This window comes from Crinia signifera, chromosome 1 (genome assembly GCF_055691185.1).
Source record: "Crinia signifera chromosome 1, ASM5569118v1, whole genome shotgun sequence".
Lineage (NCBI taxonomy): Eukaryota > Metazoa > Chordata > Amphibia > Anura > Myobatrachidae > Crinia > Crinia signifera.
The window spans coordinates 360,247,931-360,274,274 of NC_139217.1; the positions used below are offsets into that span (position 1 = coordinate 360,247,931).

The 26,344-nt window shown below is 42.0% G+C and overlaps 1 protein-coding gene across 13 annotated transcripts in view; it reads right to left on the reverse strand.

Annotated features, from left to right (window-relative positions):
* Positions 1-509: 509 nt before the first annotated feature.
* FBRSL1 (fibrosin like 1) overlaps positions 510-26,344 on the reverse strand; it is a 536,058-nt gene continuing 510,223 nt past the window's right edge. For 5 of the 13 annotated variants that reach the window (XM_083150036.1, XM_083150030.1, XM_083149999.1 and 2 more), the window contains 13 exons: positions 25,163-25,559; positions 24,359-24,621; positions 22,218-22,447; positions 21,217-21,267; positions 18,194-18,289; positions 14,809-14,880; positions 14,398-14,427; positions 13,410-13,481; positions 9,489-9,621; positions 5,388-5,471; positions 4,495-4,578; positions 3,524-3,749; positions 510-2,454 (listed from right to left, as the gene is read on the reverse strand). In XM_083150036.1, coding sequence (XP_083006162.1) covers positions 1,200-2,454; positions 3,524-3,749; positions 4,495-4,578; positions 5,388-5,471; positions 9,489-9,621; positions 13,410-13,481; positions 14,398-14,427; positions 14,809-14,880; positions 18,194-18,289; positions 21,217-21,267; positions 22,218-22,447; positions 24,359-24,621; positions 25,163-25,559 — 2,993 coding nt within the window. In that variant the 3' untranslated portion in view covers positions 510-1,199. Of the gene's footprint in view, positions 2,455-3,523; positions 3,750-4,494; positions 4,579-5,387; positions 5,472-9,488; positions 9,622-13,409; positions 13,482-14,397; positions 14,428-14,808; positions 14,881-18,193; positions 18,290-21,216; positions 21,268-22,217; positions 22,448-22,544; positions 22,706-24,358; positions 24,622-25,162; positions 25,560-26,344 lie in introns of all 13 variants that reach the window. The other 8 variants (XM_083149993.1, XM_083149987.1, XM_083149974.1 and 5 more) reach the window with 8 other exon arrangements.

Consider the following 26,344-nt stretch of genomic DNA (forward strand, 5'->3'; position numbering starts at 1 on the left):
TATAGATTTCAATGAAAACACTGTACAGTTACAAAGCACAAACGGTGTTCAAGGAAAAGAAACCGGTCCATCTGCTGGCCCACTTGAGGTGACAATTAGGAGCTGAAAGCTACCCAACACCTTTCCAACAATGATGACAGGGGGAGACGTGGCTCCAGTCTTTTTACTGCCCAATCAGAAACACCAACTTTGGCTCTTCCAGTGTTCCAAGTCAACATGTGCCCATTATATTTTTAAAGAGCGGTAGGGGAGTTTTATGACATGGATACGGGCTTAATAGGGCAGAATTAGGCAAGATAGTAGATACTGTAGATAGTAGAATGCCTTCTTCCAGGACCCGCCTCACACACTGATTGCATAGTAAGATGACGAGGTGTTAACAAAACTGCGAGTGTGATCCTTGAAATCTGTGTATTCTGAATATATATAATCCTGCAAGAATATTTGTGTTTTCCAGAAAGAGATAACCGTAAACAAAAATATGATAAAATAAGGCAAAAAAGCAACAGTTTTGTACATTAATCTTATTATTTTAATAATAGATCTGTGATTTCTGTTCAAAAATGATAGCAAGATTGTTGATCTGTTAGCTGTAGAATAAAGAAAAAAACTCCATAGAATATCATTGCTACCCTTCAGTGCTAGAGGTGTCTTTAACAGATTGTAGGTATAAATATGCATTGCTGTGTCAAGGATACCTCCGGAATGAAGGGGCTGAACTCTTATGTTATTTTATGGAAAGAACAGATTTACTTATTTTTTTCCCTCACCAGAGGCAAAATGCAACTAATATAAAATTAAAGAAAAGGAAATTTTTTTTTTTTTTTGGAAGAGACTAAGAACACCGTAGCGAAAAACAAAATACTGTAAAAACTACAAAAATCCATTTAAAAACTCCCTCCCTCACTAAACCCGTCCCAATGGCTACTGAGCAGCCCAAGTCAAAAAATTGTCACATGACCAGAGACCTTAAGAGAAGAACCCTTGGTTTCCAGGTTGGAACATTTATCACCCCTGAATTGTCCCCCTGGCTAAAGGAAAAAGTGTGCTTAGCCTACATATTTACATTTACAAAAACAGGAGGAGGAAAGAGAAGATTTTGAGCAGTGCACTTTCGTAAAAGATTTTATATACAAGACAAGTTTAAATTTCATGGTATTTGATTCCTGTGGGTCCTTTTTTTTTTTTTAAGCAGCAGACTATCGAGCCTCAACCTCTTTAGGATTTCTGGAGGGTGAGAAGTCCCGGGTTTCTGAACTTGTGAGGGGATTAGTCCTGCGGGGAGAGGCGGGCCTTGTGTTGCTGGCTGGCACCAAGGGTGGGGGTGCGCTTAGTGCCGCTGTAGGCGGGGTACGGTTTAGAATCCCATTGTGCATGGCGCTTGAAGGGCTGAGTCTGGGATAGGGCACACTGCTCAAGTGTGGCATGAAGGAGGGCATATGTGCCAGATGGCTCTCTAGTGGGGAAGAGTGAAGGTGGTGCATCCGTGCCCTTTCTATCTCTTCCCTTAGGTGCATTCGTTCTCGCTCCCTTTCATCTGCATGCCGCAACCGTTCCTGTTCCCTCCTTGCCTCTAAGAGCTGTTCATGACTGTAATCATGTGGTTCACGGTCCCGATATGCTCGTTCATGGTCATAAAAGCTGGCAGCAGCTGTTGCCGCCTGGTATCTATGCATGCCATCAGCACGCAGGTGAAAATCCATCCTCCTCTGCAAGTCCAGGGTGCGGTATGCATCACGTAACGAATCTCGCACTGGGTCCCATGCAAAACCTGCATGTTGAAACCGCTCTCTGCCAGTAAGAGGGCTCATACCCATAAGTGGCGTCATCATCCTACTGCGATCCAACATATTCAAGTTGTTCATTTGGTGGACACTAGCCATTTGGATAGGCATGGAGGCTGCCATTGTATGGTGCATAGGTAACCCATGCAAGGAAGCTTGGGGCGGAGGTGGTTGATGTTCCATTGTCCTGACTGGAAGTGGAGGCTCTGAACTCACTACTAACACATCTGAATCCTCCTTGCGTTCCTCCTTAACTTTTACATCACTTTTTATTTTTTGGAGATCAGCTGGCAGCTCAGGCTTCCGTTCACTGTCTTTCCCTACTAAATTGCTGAGCTTTAAACTCTCACTTAGGACTGGTTTGCCATATGGTGACACAGACTGAATAACTGGCTTGCTGCCATCCTCAATCGTCCTCTTATCATGAATTGAGGGCTCTTTCACTGGGGATCGACTTTCCTTGATCTTGTGCTCTGTGGGTGGTGCTTCACGTAACCGCTCAGAATTTTCCCGCTCCATATCTTTGGATCTATCCCCTCGGCTGCTCGGTCTCAGGGAATCGCTGGAAGTCTGGCTGTTGCTGCGGATAAGGTTGCTTATTTGGTGGCTGACTGGGGCTGATGCTGGAGAGGATCTGTTAGAATGATGTCGGTTCTTTTCCATGATTTCCCTAAGTAGAAGGACAAGATATATAGAATTAAATGTTTTCAATAACATAACATTATTAGCTGTAGCTACTGGCTAGTTACAAATTGATTGTTAAGCCACAAATGCTATAAAAAAATTAAGGATTTTTTAACTGCTACTTTCTACTACAAATAGATTACCACTAAAGGAATGTTAATATAATCTCATGTTGCCTCAGAGTTCATAGATCACCCAAGTATTAAGTTGATGATAGCAATGCAACAGTCTTTGCAAAATGCAGATATCAATTTACATTCCATAGTCAATATTTTGGTTTAATTTTGCCACAACACGTTCCATAGGATGATTCACTTGGTGTGTGTTGTTACCGGGGGCCTAATTCAGCATGGATTGCTGATCAGAGACTTTGCAAATTGGGCAATTATCGAACGACTTCGCTTAGCAAAAAAATAGCAAAAAAATATCCGTATGCATAGAAGTTGCAAAGTAGTCGCAGTTTCATTGACAGGAAACTGATGTTTAGGGACAGAAACAAGTCACTTTCTGGTTGTGCTGTGAAAAAGTAGGCATGCCCAGGTGTTTTTTGGGATGGTACTTGACACCTGTTTCTTCAGCAGATTAATGGAAGCCCTAGAATGGCGAAGATGGGAAAAACTGTTCAATGGTTTGTTTTTTTGTTAATGGATCTACAAATGTTTCTTTCGGTCTGGGCGGAAGCTTTCTGCTCGCAGCTCACTGTGTTTTCTGTGATTAGTGATCCATACTGAATTAGACACATGGAATACTAACACTTAAATGTACATACAGAAAAAGATGCTCTCAAATTGCTCATAATGAGTTTAAATGTAAAACCATACAATAATACTTTAATAACTTACTAAACCAGCTTAAAATGCTCATAAAACTAAGGAAAAATAAGCCATCAATAACAAGAAAGACGTTCACTTTCAATAATTCAAAAAAACTGTCCCATAATGGTTTCTGAGTAAGTATGCCAATCATTAGCACTGCAATCATAATATGGTATTAACGTATACATTTTCCGTACACAATTAATTTAGTAGATAATGCTAATTGTGATGAGCACTTACCTCTCTTTGTCTCTTTCATCCTTTGCGATGCACATCTCCCTCTTGTCCTCCCTGTCTCTGTCATGGTTGGTCACAGAGGAACTTCTCTCAGGGTCTCCAACTTTGGACCACTGAGGTGGGGTTGGGAAAGATGGTGGCGTCCGATGAAGCCGGTTCCATGTCTCATGAGGATTGGAGAAGCTCTGGATAGTGGGACTCTCTTTGTGAGCGAACAAGCTGTTGTGAGCTGCGTAGGTATGGAAACAAGACTCCATTATAATCCATGAATGAGCACAATTTAAAACGGTGTGATCTAAAAGCAGCAGTGCCACCAAGTGTGCTATGCAGTCAATCAAATAAAAGTGCTCAGCTATGTAACCATATATATAAATATATGGTAATGCTTGTGTAAAAGCTTTTAAGAGCCAGACCACATATATTCTATGGAAAGCATACATACGCTATTTTGTTTCTGTATGAGCTTCCTAAATTTATTTTTCCTACAAAGCTAAAACAAAAACGGGAAAGGTGAATTTCAATGGTGGCAATTTTTGTCATCTGAACATACTGTATAAGGAAACATTTCCTTCCCAGAGATGGAACATGAATACCACAGTAATGATGATGGAGAATAGGCACTGCTGCTTCCAAAGTCACACCTCGTTTTCCCTGCACTGCACAGCAGGAGCACTGCACAGTTACAGAGCTATTTATAGATCTTTATCCTGAATGGTAACAAAGATCAGCACCAGTGCTTCCCTGGCTGCACTAATATGCAAATCACAAGCACAGCACCACTGCCACCAAAGCACATTTGGAATTGCCTTGCAGCACTTCAGCGGATATGCAAATGAAAAGCTGCACAAGTGATCCATAAATGATTACTACTCATCTCCCCTGGGGCAAAAACTGACCAATCAAAATACAAGGATTTATACTGTCATGCCCGGCCTAGTTTACAATTGACTGCGAAACCCTCAGCCAGTACTTACTTAGAGCATGACTGGCTAATCCTCCAAAGGCATTGCTGCCTAAGTTCCCCAGGCCGCTGAAGTTGCTTGACCTGCTAAATGGATCTGGAAAGGCAAACAGGGATTGAAGAGGCGTTTATCCAAGAGCACTGGAGAATGAAACGCACTCCTGACCCTCCCTCTATTGACTATGGGTGGGGATCTGGGAAGGGGTTAGTCTCAGCTATTTGGCAGTTTCAGCTGCACAGCCAATACAGGGATGCCATTATAACATAGGAATTTGTTTAGGGAAAAGAACAGTCTATAAGTAATGTAGGTACAGATTATGAAAACAAATCCCTACTATTTTATCTACAAGTTCAGAAGTGTGGGCTTGTCTGTCATACAGACTTGGCTGGCAGTCATAGCATATAATAAAATGGCTTGTAGTGTACAGCTGTAGAGGTTTGCAGAACATGGTAAGACCAACCCATAAACAAAACCTAAAAATAAACTGCTGATAGATCAAGCCATTCACAGACTGCTGCCCGGTACTTGGTAGCCCAGGTCAGAGCTACTAGTACACCAAAGGAGAATCTAAAGTCAAGATAAGCTAAAAAACACAATTTACTTAATTTTTATTTTAACACCAAATGTAACATAAACCTGTAATGCAGTATAATTACTGCATTTATCACTGGTAAACGTAAGGATATCAATTGTAAAAGAACAGTAAACCATTGTAATCTAATGGTGGCGCAGCCTGTAACATAGTTTGTTTAACTTAGTACAGACAGCACATGTAAAGGGAATCGTGGTGTCTCCTCAGTCTTAGGCCTTAAAATTCCCTCTCCTGCCTTACCTTCCCCCAACTACGCCAAACTGGCAAATCCGCAACAAATAATGTGACAATGAGGGCAGTGGAGTTTACTTACACTTACCAGCCAGATGGCTTGCAGGCATAAAACTGGTATGATGTGGGGATGGTCCAAACGGCGAGGCTCCAGGGTGTGTTGGACCTGGATAGAAAATAAATAATGCTGCATTACCACCACAACTCTATTTCCCAGTTAACTAATACCTTTCTCTTCCATAGTCATGGGTAATATTTCACATGGATTACCAGCATGTAATACACGACCGCTTGAAAAAAAAAAAAAAAAATTACATTGATATCCAACTATAAACAGGGAAAGTAGCCATTATGGGGCTCCTGTGGAGTCGATTCATATGCAGTCTGAACCTAGCAAGGGTGTATTCCTATACACAATGACTTTCATGTATATGTCTATAAGGACCTGCAAATTGACTGTAAATGCAAAATCGGCTACTATGTCTCGACAACATTTTTTCAGGAGTGATTACTTACATGTACAAAGCTTCATAGGTTTACAACATATATTTTCTGTTTAAGGTTGGGCTGTGGACAGTGCAATAAGGAATGGAGGGGACCTGTGTGCAGTCATATCTGAGGGCCCCCTCCGCTATGCGGTGCCATGGACACTGCATGTCTCCAGAAACCTGGTGCCTGCTGCGTTCCTGGAAACCAGTGTCTAGTGAGCATGCATGGGTCTCTTAAAACATGTTCATAAAGACAAATCTTTACTGTACATGCGCAAATCAATGGGAAAATGCTGCCGCAGAAAAGAGAGTGACTAAATATGGATGTACGGTATGTGCTGCGGTACGGCGCTGCGGACACTTTGTGGCGCCTTATAAATAAACGTACTACTACTACGACGTGGGTTTGGCTCTCCTGGACCCAGGGGTACATGTACACTGCACCCATTAGTGAAATGCCGATAGCAGTGGTCACGAAACCAGCATCACTCAATGTACTTATTCTGTTTTCTGTCACTGGATTTAACCACCATTTTCTTCTTTTTAGAAGCATATAGTAACTTATTTTATGTAACATTTACTGTATCTGTACCTTAAAATGCTTCACAAAGAAAACCGAGCAAGTAAAGGATTTAATCAGCCATTTTCCACTTCAGAGAGTGGAGTGTTCACCAGAAACTGGTTATTTCTGCTCCCTGAAGATTTCAGATGGTTAATAATGGGGATTTGCTTAGTGCAGGGAGCGCTTCCAAACACTGCTAGCTCAATCTAATGGAAAAACATAAAATAAGCCTCTTCCAAGTGAAGTCGGCAGCAGAGCCCTTAGAGCCGTCTCGTGCTTATTAAATGAAACAATTGTCAAGCGGCTGCACATCCATCTTGTGGACGGCAAGCCTGGAGATAGATGGCGCACCCGTAAGTAACAAGGGAGCTCAGCCAGAGCAATGGTTCATGCTTTGACATTACTGTCTGATAAGGAGAGAAGGATGACACAGATACTGTGCGGAAGGCATTTTATTTATTCTGATAGATGCGGTGAAGTCTCTGACCTCCTAAATAGAGAGCCCAGCTTTCACCTGTACATAGACCAATTTGCTTTGAGCATGCAGTGTTCAAATTGATTCTTAGGATTATGTCCATATAAAACAGGCAGTTATTAAGAAAGAGATATGACCAAGGCCTTTTTGGCCTATTAAACAAACACACACAAATGTAACAGACTATAGGGGCCTGCAGACATGGCAGTTTCTGGAAATGTATGAATAATGGGGCTGATTTTCAGTTGGAAACAACTTAGCAAAAACCATGCACTTCTGCAGGTGTGACTGCTGTACAGTGTGTAGAGTGTGAAGTATGGTAAGGGCATGTCTAAATACCGGTGTAAAAATAAAGATGTACAGCATTTGTGGGCTGCATATAGAGGTAGTAAATGTATATGCACCCTTTGCATTGCAACATAGTCTGTATAGATGCAAAGCCCCTTTCTATGCTCCCAATCACCCCTTATATGTTTTTCTTTCTTTCCACATGACCATGTTAGCTTTATGAGAAAAAGAATGATCTTCCCCAGCTCTGAGACACCAAGTCTTATGGCATTTCAAATGCCATAGATCAGGATGCATTACCACCACTGATAGTTACCCATGTAATTAAAAGTCAGTGATGCTAATCCCAACTTCACTCTAGTGCAGCGGTGGGGAACCACCGGCCCGCGGGCCGTATACGGCCTCCGGAGCTGGTCTTTGTGGCCCGCCCACCAGCCCGATGGCTGTACAGAGAGTCAAGTACAGGGGAAATCTCGCGAGAGCTACCGACCTCTCGCAAGATTTCCCCTGTATGAGACTCCCTGGCACAGCCGCAGGACCACACAGACAGGGAACTCTTAAACTGCGTCAGCCGCCGGAGCATGGAACGGCTGCCGCAGGACGATTTGTAAGTTTGTTTATCTTTTTAAATGGCCCCCGAGGCATTATGCCTCAATGCAAACGGCCCTTGGACCCCAAAAGGTTCCCCACCCCTGCTCTAGAGACAGAAACTCTGGTCATCACAGTACAAGGATGACTATATTAAATACACCTAATGCAGGCCAATGGGCTTAAGGAGTTGTTTTCACCATATGAACGGAGTGTTCCTTTATTTTCTTAACATTTAATAGATGTTGCTGCTAAACCAACGGTCTTTAGTTCTTCACCTGTATATTATCAATAACTAATTTTTTTTTTTCCATCTTCAACATGTTTTACGACATAATAAAATATACAGAGCAGTTCAGCAATTGAAGGAGATGCATTCTAGTTTAAAAGTTGAACCATGAGCTCCAAAGCAGACTTACAGATTCAATGTGGCCAGTGAGGGGATTGTAGGGCAAGGTTCGCCAAAAACTCGTGATCCTTGCCGTTTAACCCCTGCGCCGGTCGCTCACCCTATTCAATGTTACAGGGGAACCCTGGCTGAATAAGTCAAAGTAACATCCACATGAATACAAGTATCAAACATTCCCCAGCAGATAATCACACTGCGACCGCCAGTTTGCCTTCTCCCCACAGGGCATCCTGGTGCCATTTTCTCCCAGGTAAATGACACACCCAGCTACCACGTGCTACAGTAGCTCTACTGTGAGTAAAGGTGCCCATTCATGGTACAATTGCTGGGTGCGATGAGATCCCGTCACACATCTCATCGCACAGCACATAAAGTATGTGCCGTACATACTTTCTGCACTACATCTTATCTCATTCAACATGTTTTACGACATAATAAAATATACAGAGCAGTTCAGCAATTGAAGGAGATGCATTCTAGTTTAAAAGTTGAACCATGAGCTCCAAAGCAGACTTACAGATTCAATGTGGCCAGTGAGGGGATTGTAGGGCAAGGTTCGCCAAAAACTCGTGATCCTTGCCGTTTAACCCCTGCGCCGGTCGCTCACCCTATTCAATGTTACAGGGGAACCCTGGCTGAATAAGTCAAAGTAACATCCACATGAATACAAGTATCAAACATTCCCCAGCAGATAATCACACTGCGACCGCCAGTTTGCCTTCTCCCCACAGGGCATCCTGGTGCCATTTTCTCCCAGGTAAATGACACACCCAGCTACCACGTGCTACAGTAGCTCTACTGTGAGTAAAGGTGCCCATTCATGGTACAATTGCTGGGTGCGATGAGATCCCGTCACACATCTCATCGCACAGCACATAAAGTATGTGCCGTACATACTTTCTGCACTACATCTTATCTCATTGTATTGCAAATCCGATGAGATGAGATATTGTATAAAATAATAGTACTGTGTAGGCACCTTTAGGATTAGAAGGCCTGATCTTCTCTCTCCACATACAATGAGCCTTGGGCATCCATAATCGGGTACACAGGTTGTTCTTCTCTTGATCACTTTTAGGTACTAACCACTGTATACTGGTAACACACCACAAGAACTGCCGTTTTGGACATGGTCTGGCCCAATCCTCTAGCCATTATGGTTTGGCCCTGGTCAAAGTTGCTTGTATCCTTACATTTGCCAAGTTTTCTTATATCCAACAAATCAAATTCAAGACTATTAACATGCCGCTTAATATGCAACACCCCTTGACAAGTGCCACTGCAACAATAATAATTTTTTTGCTTGCAGAGAAAGAGGAATCATTTTTTATTTTTTTTGGACAAAATGGTAGCATTGCAATTCCTTGACTTACCATTGCTGGAGAAAAGAGGTCTTGCTAAATCATGTGTGTAAGTAAATCCTGGAAAGACTCCTGGGGCAGGCGGCCTGCTGAATAGGTCAAGTTTGCCACAAATGTCCAGCTTGTGGGGATCCATCTGCATCTGCTATTAAATACAGATAGAATAATTGTTGTGAGCGCTTTTGCTAACAAAGCCTAAAATAAATAATAAACATTAACGAGAACCATCCACAGCTATCAAGACCACTTCTGATCATCAAAAGAATTCTACAACATTCAGCTAGACCTGTAGAGTTGGGGATGAGAGGGTTACATGCCACATGTAGAGTAGCATCTAGTTCACCCAAATTGAACTATTAATATTAGGTTTTCATTATATGTAAAAGGGACCATTTTTGCCGTTGGATAAAAACATTTTCCAACAGACAATTACTATATTTAAGTGTACCAGGTTACAAAGTGCTCAGTAATTATTTTTATTTTTCAAATACGGAAATTATTTTTTCCTTTAAAGTGAAAAAATACAACGGTGTTCCTGGTGCATTAAAAATTATTTTTTAATTAACCCTTTAAGCGCCAACGTTGCTGTGAGAGCCATAAAATAGCTGTCAAAAATGCCAGTGCCACTCACAGCGACTGTTCTTTTTTTGGGTGCAATATTTAACTAAACTTTTAATTAAATGACTTGCCTGTATTTGTGTTTATTTCTATTAAAAGAACAGTCGCTGTGAGCGATGCTGGCAGTTTTAATGGATATTTTGTGGATCTCTCAATGCAACGTTGGCACTCAAATCATTGAGCATGAATTTCAGCTCTGCTGACGGCTGGAACAGCACTCATGTGTCCCTAGCGTGGAAGTCAAAGGGAGAGAGCTGTAAGGAACAGCTACACAGGACAGCCATACCCAATGTGGATCAGTTGGTCAACAGCAAGTTGTTAGACAGTCATTAGGTCGACATGCGTCTAGGTCGACATGCAGGAAAGTAGACATGGGTTAGGTCGACAGTCAAAATGTCGACATGCGTTTTTGACCTTTTTTTTACCCGAATGTTGACACAGTCGACATGGACACAGGTTAAAGTGCACTGCTGCGCTGGCCATGCTTCGGGCTTGGTGCATCGCTATGCTTGGCACACTATTTTATTCTCTTGCCAAGCCCTAGTGGATGGCAGGACATCAAATACCGCCTGTCGGCACAATAAACAGTGAAAAACACCATGTCGACCTTTTGACTGTAGACCTAACCCATGTCAACCTAATGACCCGGTCGATCTCACCCATGTCGACCTTCCTGCATGTCGACCTAATGACTGTCAACTTGCTGGTGACCCAATGACCGTATCCCACCCAATAATACTAGTATTGTGCAATATAAAATCTAATCTTAACAAAAGCAGTAACATTTAATACAATTTAGACAAAAAGGATGATTACTTCACTTCCCACATTTGTCTCCTCTTCTTAGTTGATATTCCTAATCTATTATTAGTAAACTTCAGTATTAGTTCTATTCTGTTCTATGATGAATGCTTGCTAAACAAATCTGACAGCGCATCGATTATTATTAATTTATATAAAAATCAGGGTTTAAGATCAGTATATGGAAATCATTTTTCAGTGGTTTAACCCTAGGAAAATAATTTTACCGACAGATCTTTTGATTAATGTTCCTGGCACCGTCATACTTGATTCCCTCACTGGCCTCATGAAAAGGTTACTGATCCACTAGAGCTGTATTAGATGCTTCTGCTTCATTACAAAGCGTGCCTAGAGCACAGGTCACCCCTCCCCCACCACTACATCGACATACGCCAGGCTGTTTCCAGGCTCTGCTCCCTCATTATCTGGGTTATTCTCTTTGAGGCATTTATTATAATTAGTTCTTAATAGGCAGCTATAATTCTACATTGTACAAAACAATAATTATAGAAATTAGATGAAACAAACTTGGAATTCCAGGCTGACCTTATACAGATTTCAGTTTTACTGTACGTCTCAGAAATGCGGACCAAAAAGTATCAACACACCAGAACTATACAATAAGTAGTGGCAAGATTGTTAATGGAAGCAGAGGAATGATGCAACCACATTCCATCAAAATGTGAATAATCCCTATATACTGGATGCATCCTTTACAAACTCTTACTACATACATATGCTTGACCATTAAACCCCCTTAAGTTTATTATCAGAGATGGAGTTTCCTCACTACATGTATACAAAGACTAAATATGCAGAAGGCAAGGTTCAACGACAACATTTACTGCAAAGGTTCCATGACCGGTTCCGGCCTACTCAATCATAGCTGAATGACTTGCAGACCAAATTTTAACCTTTCTAAAATGTAAAAAAACAATGAAACAACTTAACACATACATGCGTATTTCTCACCACAATCAAGGGCTAAACTGCCAAGTACTCATTCGTTCAACAGAAGGCAAAAAATAGCAAATGAACTGCTTCAAAATGTGTGATGGGTTAGTAGGCAAAGAGGCGAGCAAAACAGCAAGAGTCAGTTGTGTAGGTGATCACACTATGACACACTTCACCCGTCATGTACATTGCAAGGGGATTAATTGCTCCCACTGATTATAATGGAATGTTTTCAGGTAATTTAGGTCAAGAAATCTACTTTGACCTCTGTAAAAGGATTTTTGAGAACTTAGTCTAAGATGATTAATCAATTAGAAAACACTGCGCTACTTAGGGGGGTATTCATTCTCCAACAATATTTCTTGGCCGATAGCATTGAAGAAGCAGATCGACCGAACGGCCGTGAATTGTCGCTATCATGGCCGGATCTCAACAATCCAAGGCCGTTTTCGCAGACACCCCCCCTTTTCACTGATCGGAAAGCGGGACATTGAATCCCACCTGGCGATTAGCGAACGAGCAAAACAAAATTTACAATTTAGGGTACTTATGTACTAACTGGGCTGCCGATTTTGAAATCGGGTCCATCGCATCGCATCCGACCATATCGCATGCGATGCGATGGACCCGATTTTTCCATAGGATTCAATGTTTAAATGGACTGAGTCCATTTTAACATGGAATTCAATGGGAAAAGGGGTCCTTTTCATACCCCTACTATCCAAGTGGGTATTGAGTTGGATATAAACCTGTGGCAAGCGAGCCCGAAGCGTGGCGAGTGTAGCGAGCCCTGCTAGGGGACACAGAATACCGTCTGCTCGCCACGCTTCGCTCGCCACGCTTCGGGCTCGGTGGCTCGCCACAGGTTTATATCCAACTCCATGCCCACTTGGATAGTAGGGGGTATGAAAAGGTCCCCTTTTTCCCATTGAATTCCATGTTAAAATGGACTCAGTCCATTTTAACATTGAATCCTATGGAAAAATAGGGTCATCGCATCGCATCTGATTGTATGCCTTAAGTTAAGGCATACAATCAAAAGATCGGCAGCCCAGATAATACATAAGTACCCAATTTAGTAATAAGCAACTTCGTAACATATAAACATACATTCTTGGGTTAATCAACAGATAATAAAAAATGTTATAAACCCCATTCAGCCTCTAATTACATGACAAGTCAGTCCTCTAATATATTTCCCACACCTCCCTCAATATCCAGGGATCTCCTTAAAACTTCCTCACAGGTCCTTAACCTGCAACAAACTTTGCTGAACCAATAGACAATGGATCAAACTCCAGCATTATTTTCAAGGTGTTTCATGAACACTGCAATATAAATGCTGGACTAAATAAAACCCTGCATGAAGTCAATGAATGTGACACACATGCCTATTTGATTAGTATGAGGGGCATTAGAAGGGATCATCCTTGTTGAACCAATATGTATTTGTCATCTGTAATTTTGTCTTTGATGAATGGGATTAAATACATAGGGATGTATAGGGACAAGCCATAACAAACCATCCTGGAACCAAATATCCTAACACATGGCTTTTACCTTCATCTTCTGCTGATGGTGGTAGATTTGCCAAGCTATCTGGACATGTACTGCACACCACTTGCCTGGTTTCTGCAAAAGCAAGGGAAATGGAAGTGAGTACTGGAAAGGCTTAGGGCCCCAGGCAGGTCATTGGGCCCTCAAAATAATATAATTTTAACTAAATCAATTCTTCAATAACAAAAACACCTGAAGCTTTAAATGTAAGAAAAACTCTAATCCTCTGCGACTGTCCCTTTCAAGGGTAGACGGATTTTAGTTTAAGACTCCGTTTCATGATTGGGCAATGATCGTTACCACTCCGTCTCATAAGCTAAAACACAAGATGGCCAGTATCAAATAAATATGGCTAAATATTCTCCACGGCACCAATTCTGATTGTATTGCAATATTCACAAATAGTGCAAATTTCTTACATTCCAGTTAATATGTAATGTAACTATAAAAGGTAAAAGAGGTCATACTTCTCAATGCATAAGGGTTACAAGAGACTCTCACACGTTGGTTCAACCCGTACTTTATCAATTAAATGAATTTAACAAAAATAATTATGGGGCATATATGCAAAGCACTAGTAACTATATTACGGCTGCCGTAACCCAGGGCAACAATCAGATTCTGTGGCTTAATAGTGCAGAAAATAAAAAAAAGTGAGAGTCTGATTGTGTGGATAATTATGTTATTAGTGTGGAGAAGTCCAATGGCCACGTCACGTGCAGCAGCAGACTTCATAAATGCCTCTTAAAAAGCAGCCATTCATTCTGCCTTATATTAGTGCATTTGCTGATATGATTATCTGGATTCCTGTTTTGCAATATCATCCTTAAAGTTAAAGGGTTACTAGTGACTAACAGGGCAGTACCAACCATGACTAAATCTATTCATGGGACAGAGGTAAGAGAAGGAGAGTGTGACCTTAATAAACATTAATATTGAACACTGAACATACTAATGCTGGAATTATTATGCTTATACTTGGTACACGTACCCTTACGGATGTCCTGTATGGATCGGTAACCTGCAAGGGAAGCCAAAATGACAGTCAGTGGGCTGCACTATATTCCTCCACACCAAAAGCAAACTTACTGGATTACAAAAGGATACTACTTTCCCAAACCAGTGATTAATATGTTATCATAGTACATGAACATTGTGTACACAACCAATAAATACTTGACCCTCATTATATAGATAGGCTGTGCTGGATAGGAGTAGGCTAGGTTATACAATAGAACATGCTGTACAGATAACATTCTTTATTCAAGTATATCTTGAACAATCTTATGATAATCAGAAGACTAAAATAGTATGTAATATGTTCCATAGTGTAATTGTCAAGTTCTCAGACACAAAACTGATCACGAGATGCATTTCATAGGTTGATTAAACATGTACAAACCCCAGGTGTTTTCTGTAGGAGGGTGTGATGTACAGCACCAGGCCGACTTGTGACATCAATGGTGTTTGAGGTCTGTATAGGATGGGAGGTGGGAAATAAGTCATTTTATAGTTTCCAAAACTGATATTTAAAGCACATGCAAGTAGATGTATAGTCATCGATGTTGCCTAATTTATGCCAAGACCAAGCTTGTGATTTCCCTGCGGTGCACTCTCTTACAACGATGTCCTGGCCCGTGTGACTAATTGGCTGTTGGAAACCTTTGGTCAGCAAATATTTATTGCACTTAAATCTATTCCCACTGAGGGGTGATTCTGCCAGAGCTAAATTAGAAACATTCATACAGACTGAGAATTGTCAGAAGAGGACAGCAAACACCATCCAAAGATAGAATAGCAGCAAGTTTACAAAGTTCAGTTCTTAAGTAGGACAAAACAGTCAGAGAACCTGTATTTTGTCACTGGTCACACTATGGGGCACATGTTTTAAGCCTGGTGAAAAAGATAAAGCGGAAGGTGATAACCAATCGGCTAAGTTGTTTGGCTGGTGCGTTATCACCCTCTACTTTACCTCATCACCAGGCTTAATGCAACTGCCCTAAAATTCCTTAAATTCTCAATCTAATACTACAGAGTGCTGAAAATAATAAGTCACAATGGAGCAATATGCCCATACTAAAGTGAACCATGCTAAAGAAAGCTAGCAGAGATGATAACTCCACCCCCTCCTCAATCCCACAGGACTGCTCTATGCCACCTTAAGCTAGATGCGCACTCTGCAGATAAAGGCTCCTACCCTTTTCAGTGATTAACCGATCCATGTGCACCTCATACACACTGAGGTTTTCAGTGTGTACATTCTTCAATTGTTAGGGATGTCAGGCATCTTAAATATTAAGATGCTCATAATATCTCCATAATAGGACTGTTTGCTGTGGGGCTTTATTGGCCAATGCTCCTGCACACACACCTATACATTTAAAGAGCTGGAGAACTGATATTTATACCCATTTCACACCAGAAATGCAGAGACCAACCCGGGAATTAAATTCCAGGGACATTCCCGAGTTGGGACCCATTCACACATGCTTTTGAAGCAGGGACAACCCGGGTTGGCACCTTTCACACTGAACCGGGGATGACCCTGCATTTATATGAGAATATCATTGAAAATGACCTTTTTTAGGCTCACATAGATGAGGTAATTAGGGAGAGGGGTAAAGGGAGAGAGGGCGGGCCTCTTCAGACATTGCAAGCTTTCAGGGGTAAACTAGCACTGCTGGGGTCTGTTGTGCCACAGAGCTTGCACAGTGTCTTCCTGTATGCGGTGTGATTGGCAATGTAGGCATTCTTTGGTTTCAGGGGGTTAAAACTCACTTCTGGGTAGGGATGGCCATTGGCACACCCCCCATTGAAGACAGGAACCATCAATGGCTATAAACCATTCTATCATCGGCCATCGATGGCTCCCGCCATCGCTTACCCGCGCATGTGCAAAGGAATGCGGCGCCGGGAGGTGCGTGCATGCACAGTAGAACTGTTCTAGCTGGCATTCCAGCTTTGATGCTGGACAGTTTTCTTCTGCGCATGCGCGCACCTTCCGGCCGAGGCACCAACCCGGACCGCTCTATCTGCTCCTGCTGCCTGCCCTACAGTGCACACCCACAACTCCTGCAGCACAGCGAGCTGCTGCCATACATGTCACACGTACACCCCGCTGGGCGGCCAATCATAACTGCGATGCTGTTGAATGACAGACCAAGAACTCAGACCTGCCGCATTATCATCATTCGTCACTGGCGGCTGGCCCTGCCAAAGGAGGACATCCGCGGCGTAAACGGCACAGTCAGTGTCACAGTGAGCGTCCGTGACAGACTGTGAGGCTGGCTGACTGAGACAATGAGTGGTAGTAGCCGGTCAGCAGGGAAAAAAAAAAATAATAATAATCGCCATCGGATGCCGTCCATCGACGGCATAAAACTATTCGACTCCCGCCTATCGATGCCCAAAATATCGATAGTCGATGGCCATCCCTACTTTTGGGGTGCCACAGAACATGCACAGTGTCTCCCTGCACGCTGCCTCTGGGCGTGTCTGTGAGCATCCACCACAAAAAGAGGTTGCCCTGATTGCAAATCAGCATTAGCAGAGGCAACATGGAAAGGAGGGACATGTTCCTACGCCTTTCACACCAGCCAGTAGTCCGGAAAGGACCGGGAGCAACCCTGCTACCTAGCAGGGTTGAAATGCCAGCAAATTTACCCGGGAATTTGTCCCTGGAACCTTTCACACCAGCGCTAGTCGCTGGTTGTTCCCGGAGTCAACCCGGGAATTAGGCTGGTGTGAAATGGGGTATTAGAATTATCAGGGCGATCTACCAGTATTTTCTTTGCTTAAAGCTTGGTGGCCCACTTTAATATAATAAACACGTTATTTATTTTATTTTACGTGTATTCATGCTTCAATAAAGAGAACTTTGTTTAAAAAATATATAACAAAATAGACTGGTTCAGCCTTGCACAAAAGCTCAGTCTCAATTTTCCAGCTCTCTTGTTCCATTCTCTCAATTATCCCTGGCCTATAACAACAAGGAATATATCTACATAAGTAGGGAACTGCAGCAGTACCGGGGCAAGGTTGTATACTGCACACTTTGGCATAACATTTCCACTTAAATGTACGTTCAGATATACCTACTGTAAATATCATTCATTCTCAGACTCTTACTTTCACATCGATCTTTCCATGTCAAGACACTGGGGCAGATGTATCATAGCAGCGCTTATCGCGCCGCTATGATACTTCCTGCTTCGCCTCAATAGCGAGGCGAAGCAGGAAGGGACATCGACAAGATGTATTAACATCTTGTCTGCCGAAGCGGGGGAGTGTTAACTCCCCCCTTCGGCGATGTCCCTTTCTGGAGATAGCGCATCAGTTAATACTGATCTCCTGTCCCCCGGCCGGCCGCACTGGGCATGCGCGGGATCTCGCAAAAACCGCGAGATCTCCAGCACAGCCCAAGCCAGACGCAGGGCTAGCGTTGTCCCCATAGTGGAGGATAGGACAACGCTAGCCCTGAGCTAGCGAAGCGGCCAGGGCGAATTAACGCCTTGAAGGCTGTTAATACATCGCCCCGGCCGTTAATCCCTGGGGGGGGATTGCAGGGACAGCCCCGCCGAGCGTAACTTGGCGGGCTGTCACTAGCGCACGTTAGGTGCGCTAGTAATATATTAGGGACAGACGTAATCCCCCCCAGTTAACCAGCGTTAAGTGCATTTTTGCACTTAACGCTGGTTAATACATCTGCCCCAGTGAGGTTTAATTTCTTAAATACAATATGGAATATGACACTTTATCACAGCTGTACACACCATTACTCTGCTTACCTTAGGCTGAAAAGCTCCCTGTAGAGAACTGAAAGGACCTGAATGTGGAAGCATTGGGGGCATTCCAGGCATAGGAGAAGTATATGTTGGAAAGAACTGGAACAAAAAAAAAACAGAGAAAGATTAACTTTTTTTTTTTTAGGTATCAGCAAACAAATGTAAAATACCAGGCACAACAGAAAGATGTGCTAAAGCCAACCAGGCAAATGAAAGCAAGCAACTTCTGTGATTTCCAAATTGTTTGCTGATCTACATAGAGTCCTATCTCATTATTTTGCCAGTGTTATCTGCAGTGTACAGCTCTTACCATCACTAGACTAAACAGAGGGATAGGAAATGTCAATGAGAGCTTGTCAACATGGACAGCTGCCACATATTGTGATACTTTCTCATACAGCATGGAGCACAAACTGGCCTGGAACAAGGGTTTATTGGTCGACTATGTCCCACAATATGCTTTGCCATGAAGTCAGGTACATGCCATTAGGATCAGTTTGGTCCCATGGAAACACTACTGCAACTGCACTTCCAACTGTCCATGTATATAAAACATATTGTCTAATAGTTTAGTACAGGCATGTCCAAACTATGGCCCTCCAGCTGTTGTGAAACCACACATCCCAGCATGCCTTGCCATAGTTTTAGTATTTCAAAATAGCATAACTGCGGTAAGGCATGATGGGACTGGAGGGCCAGAGTTTATACATGCCTGGTTTAGTATTTTCCAAGTGCAAAAACAGTGTTACTGTATGCACAGATATAAAATATGGCTCTTTAGACAGATCAGTATTTGTCTGTACAATGGTTTAATGGTAATTTTTAGCCTCATGCAGATATAAAACTGGGTGACTGGAGTCAGTTGTGAAGACACTGGAGAGCATTAAGAAGAAAGTGAGAAGTAATGCCTGGTCAGTGTATTCTCTATCTGCAAACCATTTGTACTTCCTAATACACAGCAAGAGAATTAGGCACATAAAAAGGAATCACATCAAACCATTGAACCCAAAATTAAGCTGCCTACAAAGACAAAAGCATTCACTAACACTTACAGATCTGTATGTTGATGGCAGTGGAGATATTTTACATTCTAGTAACATTTGCAGTATAGCAATTGCTGTTCTGCATTACTGTGCTTTTTACTACGGTCAATTTAGATCACAGCCATCAATTAGAACAAGTTTTTACCTATACATTTACTTTTTTTTTTTATTTGTGTTCATTTTTTCTTTTAAACAAGCTAACTTATTTTATGGGTTAATGGTCCTATAAATAAATCAGGAGCAGAACAATCTTTTTAAACAAACACTAACACACTGTATGAGCAGGGGGTAGCACTTACATAAAGCAAGGCATTATATAAAAAAAAAAAAAACATGGAGCAAGAATTTGGCATTTCAGCTGTCTCACAAATTAGCATTAAATGCTTTTCTGTGACACTAATGACGGGCATTCTATAATAAAATGGGTTGGGATCGTTTGGTCGAATGCATTATGGTCGAATGTCATTACATCGAATCCATTAGGTCGAATTGCTAAAAGGTCGACATGATTCTAGGTCGACATGGGAAAAGGTCGAAATGATTCTAGGTCGAAAGGTCATTAGTTCGACAGGTCATTAGGTCGACAAGGTCATTATTTCGACATTGTCTAGGTCGACATTCACAAAGTCGACATGGGGTTTTTCACTGTTTTTTTACCTGAATGTCAACACAGTCGACATGGACACAGTTTAAAGTGCACTGCATCCCCTCGCATCGCTCGCTGCGCTATGTGTCGGGCACGGTGCCTCGCTACGCTCGGCACACTATTTTATTCTTCCACCACGCCCTAGTGGATGGTAGGGCATGAAATACCGCCTGTCAGCACATGTCGGCTCAAAAAACAGTGAAAAACCCCATGTCGACTTTGTGAATGTCAACCTAGAAAATGTCGAACTAATGACCTTGTCGACCTAATGACCTGTCGAACTAATGACCTTTCGACCTAGAATCATTTCGACCTTTTCCCATGTCGACCTAGAATCATGTCGACCTTTTAGCAATTTGACCTAATGGATTCGATGTAATGACATTCAACCATAATGCATTCGACCAAATGACCGCATCCCAATAAAATAATGGTCTTAACAAAATGGTTTCCATTTTAAACTGAAGGTGCATACACACTGGGTGATTTTGCCCAGCGTGTATGCTGACAGATGGGGAAAATTGCTGGGATGAAAAATGTTCAGTTTTCCCTGGGATGGATGACTTTCCATAGCAGGACACTATGGAAAGCTGTCCACTCCATCTGGTAAGACCAGAAGATGCACAGCAAGGCAAGTGTTGATGCGGGACACACTGGGCAGCTTTCAAGATCAAAGCAGCTCAAAAGTGTAAATGCTACTTCTTAATTTCTTTACTAACTCCAATATCTCCCATGTTGTTAAATAGTGGGGTATTTAGTTTTTTTTCCCTATTAAAATCATCAAAAAAAAAAAGCTATGGAGTATCAAGGGACATTTACGGTCTTCTACCCAAGTTGGACCTTACTTAGCACAGTCTGAATTTGTGATTCAAAACCACAGAGGAAACATAGCTGAAAATCATGTGACAAAGGAAAGAGTTCATACATATGTGATCAGATTATTCCACAGATGTGGCAACTACAGCATTTCGCACATGGTAGGTTCAGTATCATAATAGGTTAGGCAAGCAATTGGGTACTTATGTAATATCTGAGCTCCCGTTTTTCTTATGAGACCGCGTCCCCTCACGGGGCTCGCTGCGCTCACCACACTATATAAAATCAACTCCATGCGTAGTTGGATAGTAGGGGTATGAAAAAATGGGGTGCATTTAACATGGGAGCCCAGATAATACAGAAGTACCAGCAGTTGCCTTGCTTTGTCAATCACAGATGTTTGCACTCCGGTAGCAGAATAAGTGATGTCATTTTATATGGAAAATCACATATACAGTACAGTAAATAAGCTTTAGCAGCAGGGTGCAAGCACTGAAAGGCTGATGCAAAAAGAAACTCACACTGGATTGACGAAAATAAGAGCTGTCTAACTTCGGAGCGTACTTGTCAAACTAAAATGGGAGAGAAAACAATAGCAGTTGGGTACAAGGTTGCAGAGTTATAGCAGCAGTATTTCAATTCATCTTTTTGCTGCGAACAGTGTCAGATGTCCACTATGAAATGGAGGTAATGGCAATTATCTCAACCATTGGTGACCTACATATTCCACTAACAAAATATGACACTAAACAGTTGAATGTTCAATTGGACATGCAATACCACTTTATGAAGTGGACTTCTCTGACAGTAAATAGATTACAGAAACCATTTTAACTTTGAGAAATAAACACAGAGCATTTGACTAGTGTGTTTCATATAAATACATAATTTTCCCCATGCCAGGCCCAAGTGATGGATGCCTGATAAGAGAACTGTTCCTGCAAAGCATAATAAATATCTTGGCATTTGTGTAGTTGTCAAAATGGTAAAGTCAAATATCAATAGAGATAACAGGAGATGCAAGTATTTCTCAGTGGTTTAGGGGGAAACGTGGCCTTGTTTGAATTGCCTGAATGACTTTAGGTTTCGAATACAAATGATTATTGAAAAAAGAAATGATGTATGCAATAACAAGCATGTTAACACAAGAATGTAACACCTGTATACAATTTACTCTGGCCTCATTCAAAATGTGGGAAATTTCCACTTGCAAACATCACTGGTCTATAAAGCATGGTATACTGTAACTAAAACAAATACTTGCATCTCTAAACCAAATAATATAACATTGCATTTGGAAAACAGGATTATAAAACAGTGACATATAAAAGTAAATCCCCCCCACCCCCCCATCAGGAAAAAAAGTTATCATGCAAACAGCAACTTCTGTTCACTTCAAAGACCAGACATCAGGTGTAGAAAAAAGATGTGCAGACCCCAAAAAAGGACCTAATTTCAGAAAGATAATCAAGTGGATGGGGAGGAAAGGGGATTTGGACTTAAGTGCTCTACTTATCCTCACATTTCGAGCTGGGTTACGCACCATGGGAGGTGCATTTGGCGGCATAAGCTGCGTCGGGGGTAGGCTGGATGTGAAGGGGGTAAATGTGTGCTGATGCATGTGTTGGTGCGTGTGTTGGTGCTGGTGAAACTCCGCCCTCAGCAGCGGCACTGAGCCGAGGGGGGCACCTGACCGGTCCGAGGTCTGAACCAAAAAACGATTATTCAACTCCTGTCTGAGAAGTTCGTGATCTAAAAGAAACAGAGAGACAAAAAAAAAAAAGACACAGAGGCCCATCGGCCCATCAGTTTCCCCAAAGACATAGAAGTAAAAAGCACAGATATTCACCTGGCATTCCCTGTTTCTGCAGGTCATGCTGTGGTGGTTTTCTACGTGAGGACTCATTGGTGGAGGTAAGAGAGATGCCGCCTGTGAACAAGCACCAATCAAAATTCCCGAATGAGACTGGCAATACATGATTGGTTGGTTGACTATCAACAGGCTGGTATCTAAAGACAAGAAAGAACACCATGAGTCATCTCAGGAGAAAACACAACGGGGCTTTTTATAAAGCAATATAACAAGTCATACCCAACTATACCAACCCACTTAACAAATAATGCCCTGTTTACTGGCTAAGAATTTTAAAATATAAATCAAAGGGCAGATTATGCAGTATAGAATTACAAACTATTGCTAAAATGAGTGTGACACTACATTTAACATGTGGCACTTAAGAATGAGTGTAACAATACATTTAAGTGGAAACAGTACTAAAGGAAAAAAATGCCACCACACTCATAGCTGGGTAAAATACAAACAATATAAGTGCATGCACATTGAAAAACAAGTTTGATACAGAGGTAAAAAACATGCAAACATGTTTTGGTCTCCTGGTTGAGTTATTCATTTATTTATATGGTTCTTGTCCTATTTCACTAGATATGCGATTTTACGTTATTTATTACTATTTTGTGTTCCCTGAATGTTATGATATGCCTTTACACATTTTATATAATATGTATTGCCTTCCTTTCTGTTAGCTATTATTTTTTACAAAAAAAATGAAATGCTTGCTTTTTATGAATTTATGTCATACTTCCCTCCAAATGATCAGCAACGTTTGTTACTAAATAATATTTAAAACAAATTCTAAGCAATCTGTCTAGATTGCTTGGAAATTAAGTACGGATCACTCTGTGTGTATGCCCTCGAGCGATGGCGATGTGCAGTTCCATGCAGCATGTCCCAGTCAAATGTTGACCACATGTAGTCACGAACTAGTCAGATCGTCTACATGTGCATCAAGAAAGTGAGATAGCACAGATCACCCATGATATACACATCACTATGGCCTTTATTAAAATCTGATTGCAGTACAAATTTGTGTGGAAAATGGGCAAAACCATGAGCACTGCAGGTGGGGCAGATGTAACATGTGCTGAGAGTTAGATTTGTAAGCTATTTTGTTTCTGTGCACGGTAAATACTGGCTGCATTATTTTTACACTGCAATTTAGATTTCAGTTTCAACACACCCCACCCAAATTTAACTCTCTCTGCACATGTTACATCTGCTCCACCTGCAGTGCACATGGTTTTGCCAATTTTTGTCAAAAAAAAAATTTGTACTGTAATCAGATCTGAATAAGGGCCTATGTGTGTATGGTCGATCTAGCAACCAGGAAGCTCCAGGGCGATTTCCCTAGCCCACATCGCTCAGCAAGCAGGCTAGGCAAAGTCGTCCCATGTGTATGGGGCTTAAGTGTGTGGTCTCTGAAAAGTACCAAGGATGCAGACTTTTAAATAACAGGAGATCTCGGCATTTTGTATTTCTCAAGATTCTGAAAAGAGGTTTACTTACTAACCTTAAGTCAATGTCCCAGCAATCTATAAACTAATTCAGGGTATTTTACTAATTAGCTGCCACTCTTTTTAAAACAAATGTGTAACATAATATAATACAAAGATTTGACTATAAATGTAAATGGAGTGTTATTTTTTAAACTTTTAATCTGGTGTCGGAAGAGACCAATAAAGCTTCCTTCTAGCTATTAAAGCTAAAGGTGGGTAAAATTAAAATACAAATAGCTTCTAAAGTCCCACTTTATAGGAGCTGTGAATGGTGTATAAACATTCAAACATAGCAGCAGAGGTACTTACCTGAGTAGCCTGCTCCAGCAGGGTGGCTGGGAATTACAAGGGTGTTAGTAGGTAAAGACAGTGGAGGTGGCAGCGTAGGAGGGGTAGCAAACATGGTCGGATGGTGCTGGGCTTGAGATCTGATAGCAAAGTGCGAGTTACTAAGGTTGGATATGGAGAGGGCCAGACCCGGTCCAGGTGGATGATGAGAAGGAATCTGGGGGGAAGACTGAAAGTGCTTGGGGAGGCTGATACTTGCTGCACTGCTAGCACTACTGCTCCGGCTGTGGAGAACATAATGGAGAAAAAATACAATTCAGTATCACAATTGTGTAAGATTATTCCAAAGTTACCTTGAACACAAAAGGTGTGATTTATTTAATAGTACAGTATATGTGTATATATACACACATATAAATAAATAAAAATAATCCAGCATTCCCCGAGTGCCAGCAGTATGGTCCCTTATTATTGCTCTTTTGTGTGCCACTGCTGGTCCTGATGAAAATACAAACATTGACTGCATGTAGCAGTACCGTGCACATTCCTACATAAATAATTTTATCTATCTATATGTCTATTGTCCGTGTGTAACTGAAAAACTGCTATCTGCTGGCAGCGAGTGAAACTACAGGTCTTTCACACATACTGAAACACAGAGGCAATCACACATACAGAAAAACAAAGGCAATTACAAGGTAGCCAACTAGCTTTCGAAGCCTTTGCTTGGCACAGGCTTAGTATTATATATAAATATTTCTCTTTCATAGGATGGATAGGCTTATTTTACATCCACAGATTTGAGCTTTCCACACCACTACCTACCTGATGCTAGCAATTCCGTTTTGTTGCAGCTGTTGATGCACAGGATAGTTGAGGTGTGAAGGAATATGACTCTGAGTTCGGAGTTCAAGGGGTAACAACTGAGGCTGAGACAGTGGACGAGACTGAGGACGAGACTGAGGACGAGCCTGGGGTTGTGGCGTAAGCCGAGGTGGTGCAGGCGCCACAAGAGTTGGTTCTTTCTTCACTAGAGGGCTAGCCCGGGTACTGGAGGCCGGTGTGGAGGAAGCAGAGGTGACAATAGCAACAGGGGGTGGCTGTGGACTATGCACAGGAGGGATATATACTAGTTCCGTGTTCAACTCTTGGCTGCGCTCCAGGCCAGACACCTTAGGATGGCAAGTAGCTTGGGACTCAGATTTTTCATTCAAAAGGGCACCTACAGACACAAACAAGACATTGCTGTTATTTGTACATACTAAATGAAGGCAAGAGAACATAAATGCTAGTGTTAACCCAGAGTAATATACAAATGCAGTATTGATTCCATGACACAAACCTGTAAGAACAGCAGTGATATAAAAGTATTTGTGGTAAAAAAAAAAAAAAAAATGTTATAAGAATAGCAATATGCATTAGTGCGTACACATGGTTCAATTTAGTTTTCGATTAGTTTTGCCCTATTTAACCTGTTCTTAAGTTTTTTCGGTACTTCGCATCGCATCCCACTAATTAAGGTATGCGATGGGACCCGATTTGAGCCTTTCCCCAGGCTGAGTGTACAATTTTAATATCGTGTCGCATGCCATTATAATGGCATGCGATGCAACGCGATTTGGGATAATTCCCATGTTAAATGCCCACCCAGACCCGATTTTTAATTGTATCCCCACCTTGATGGGTAATGAGTATGTTAAATGCCCCCCATTGTTAATGCCACCCCACTATCAACGCCAACCCGAAGTGTGGCGTGCGCAGCGAGCCCGCGAGGGGCGGCGGTACGCGTCCTCCGACCTTTTCATACCCCCACTATCCACGTTGGCGTGGAGTTAATTTTATATAGTGTGGCGAGAGCAGCGAGCCCGAAGCGTTATGAGCCCCGCAAGGGGATGCACATTACTTCACAAGTATTACGCGTCCGCTCGCCACGCTTCGGGCTCGGCGGCTCGCTGCGCTCGCCACACTATATAAAATCAACTCCACGCCGACGTGGATAGTGGGGGT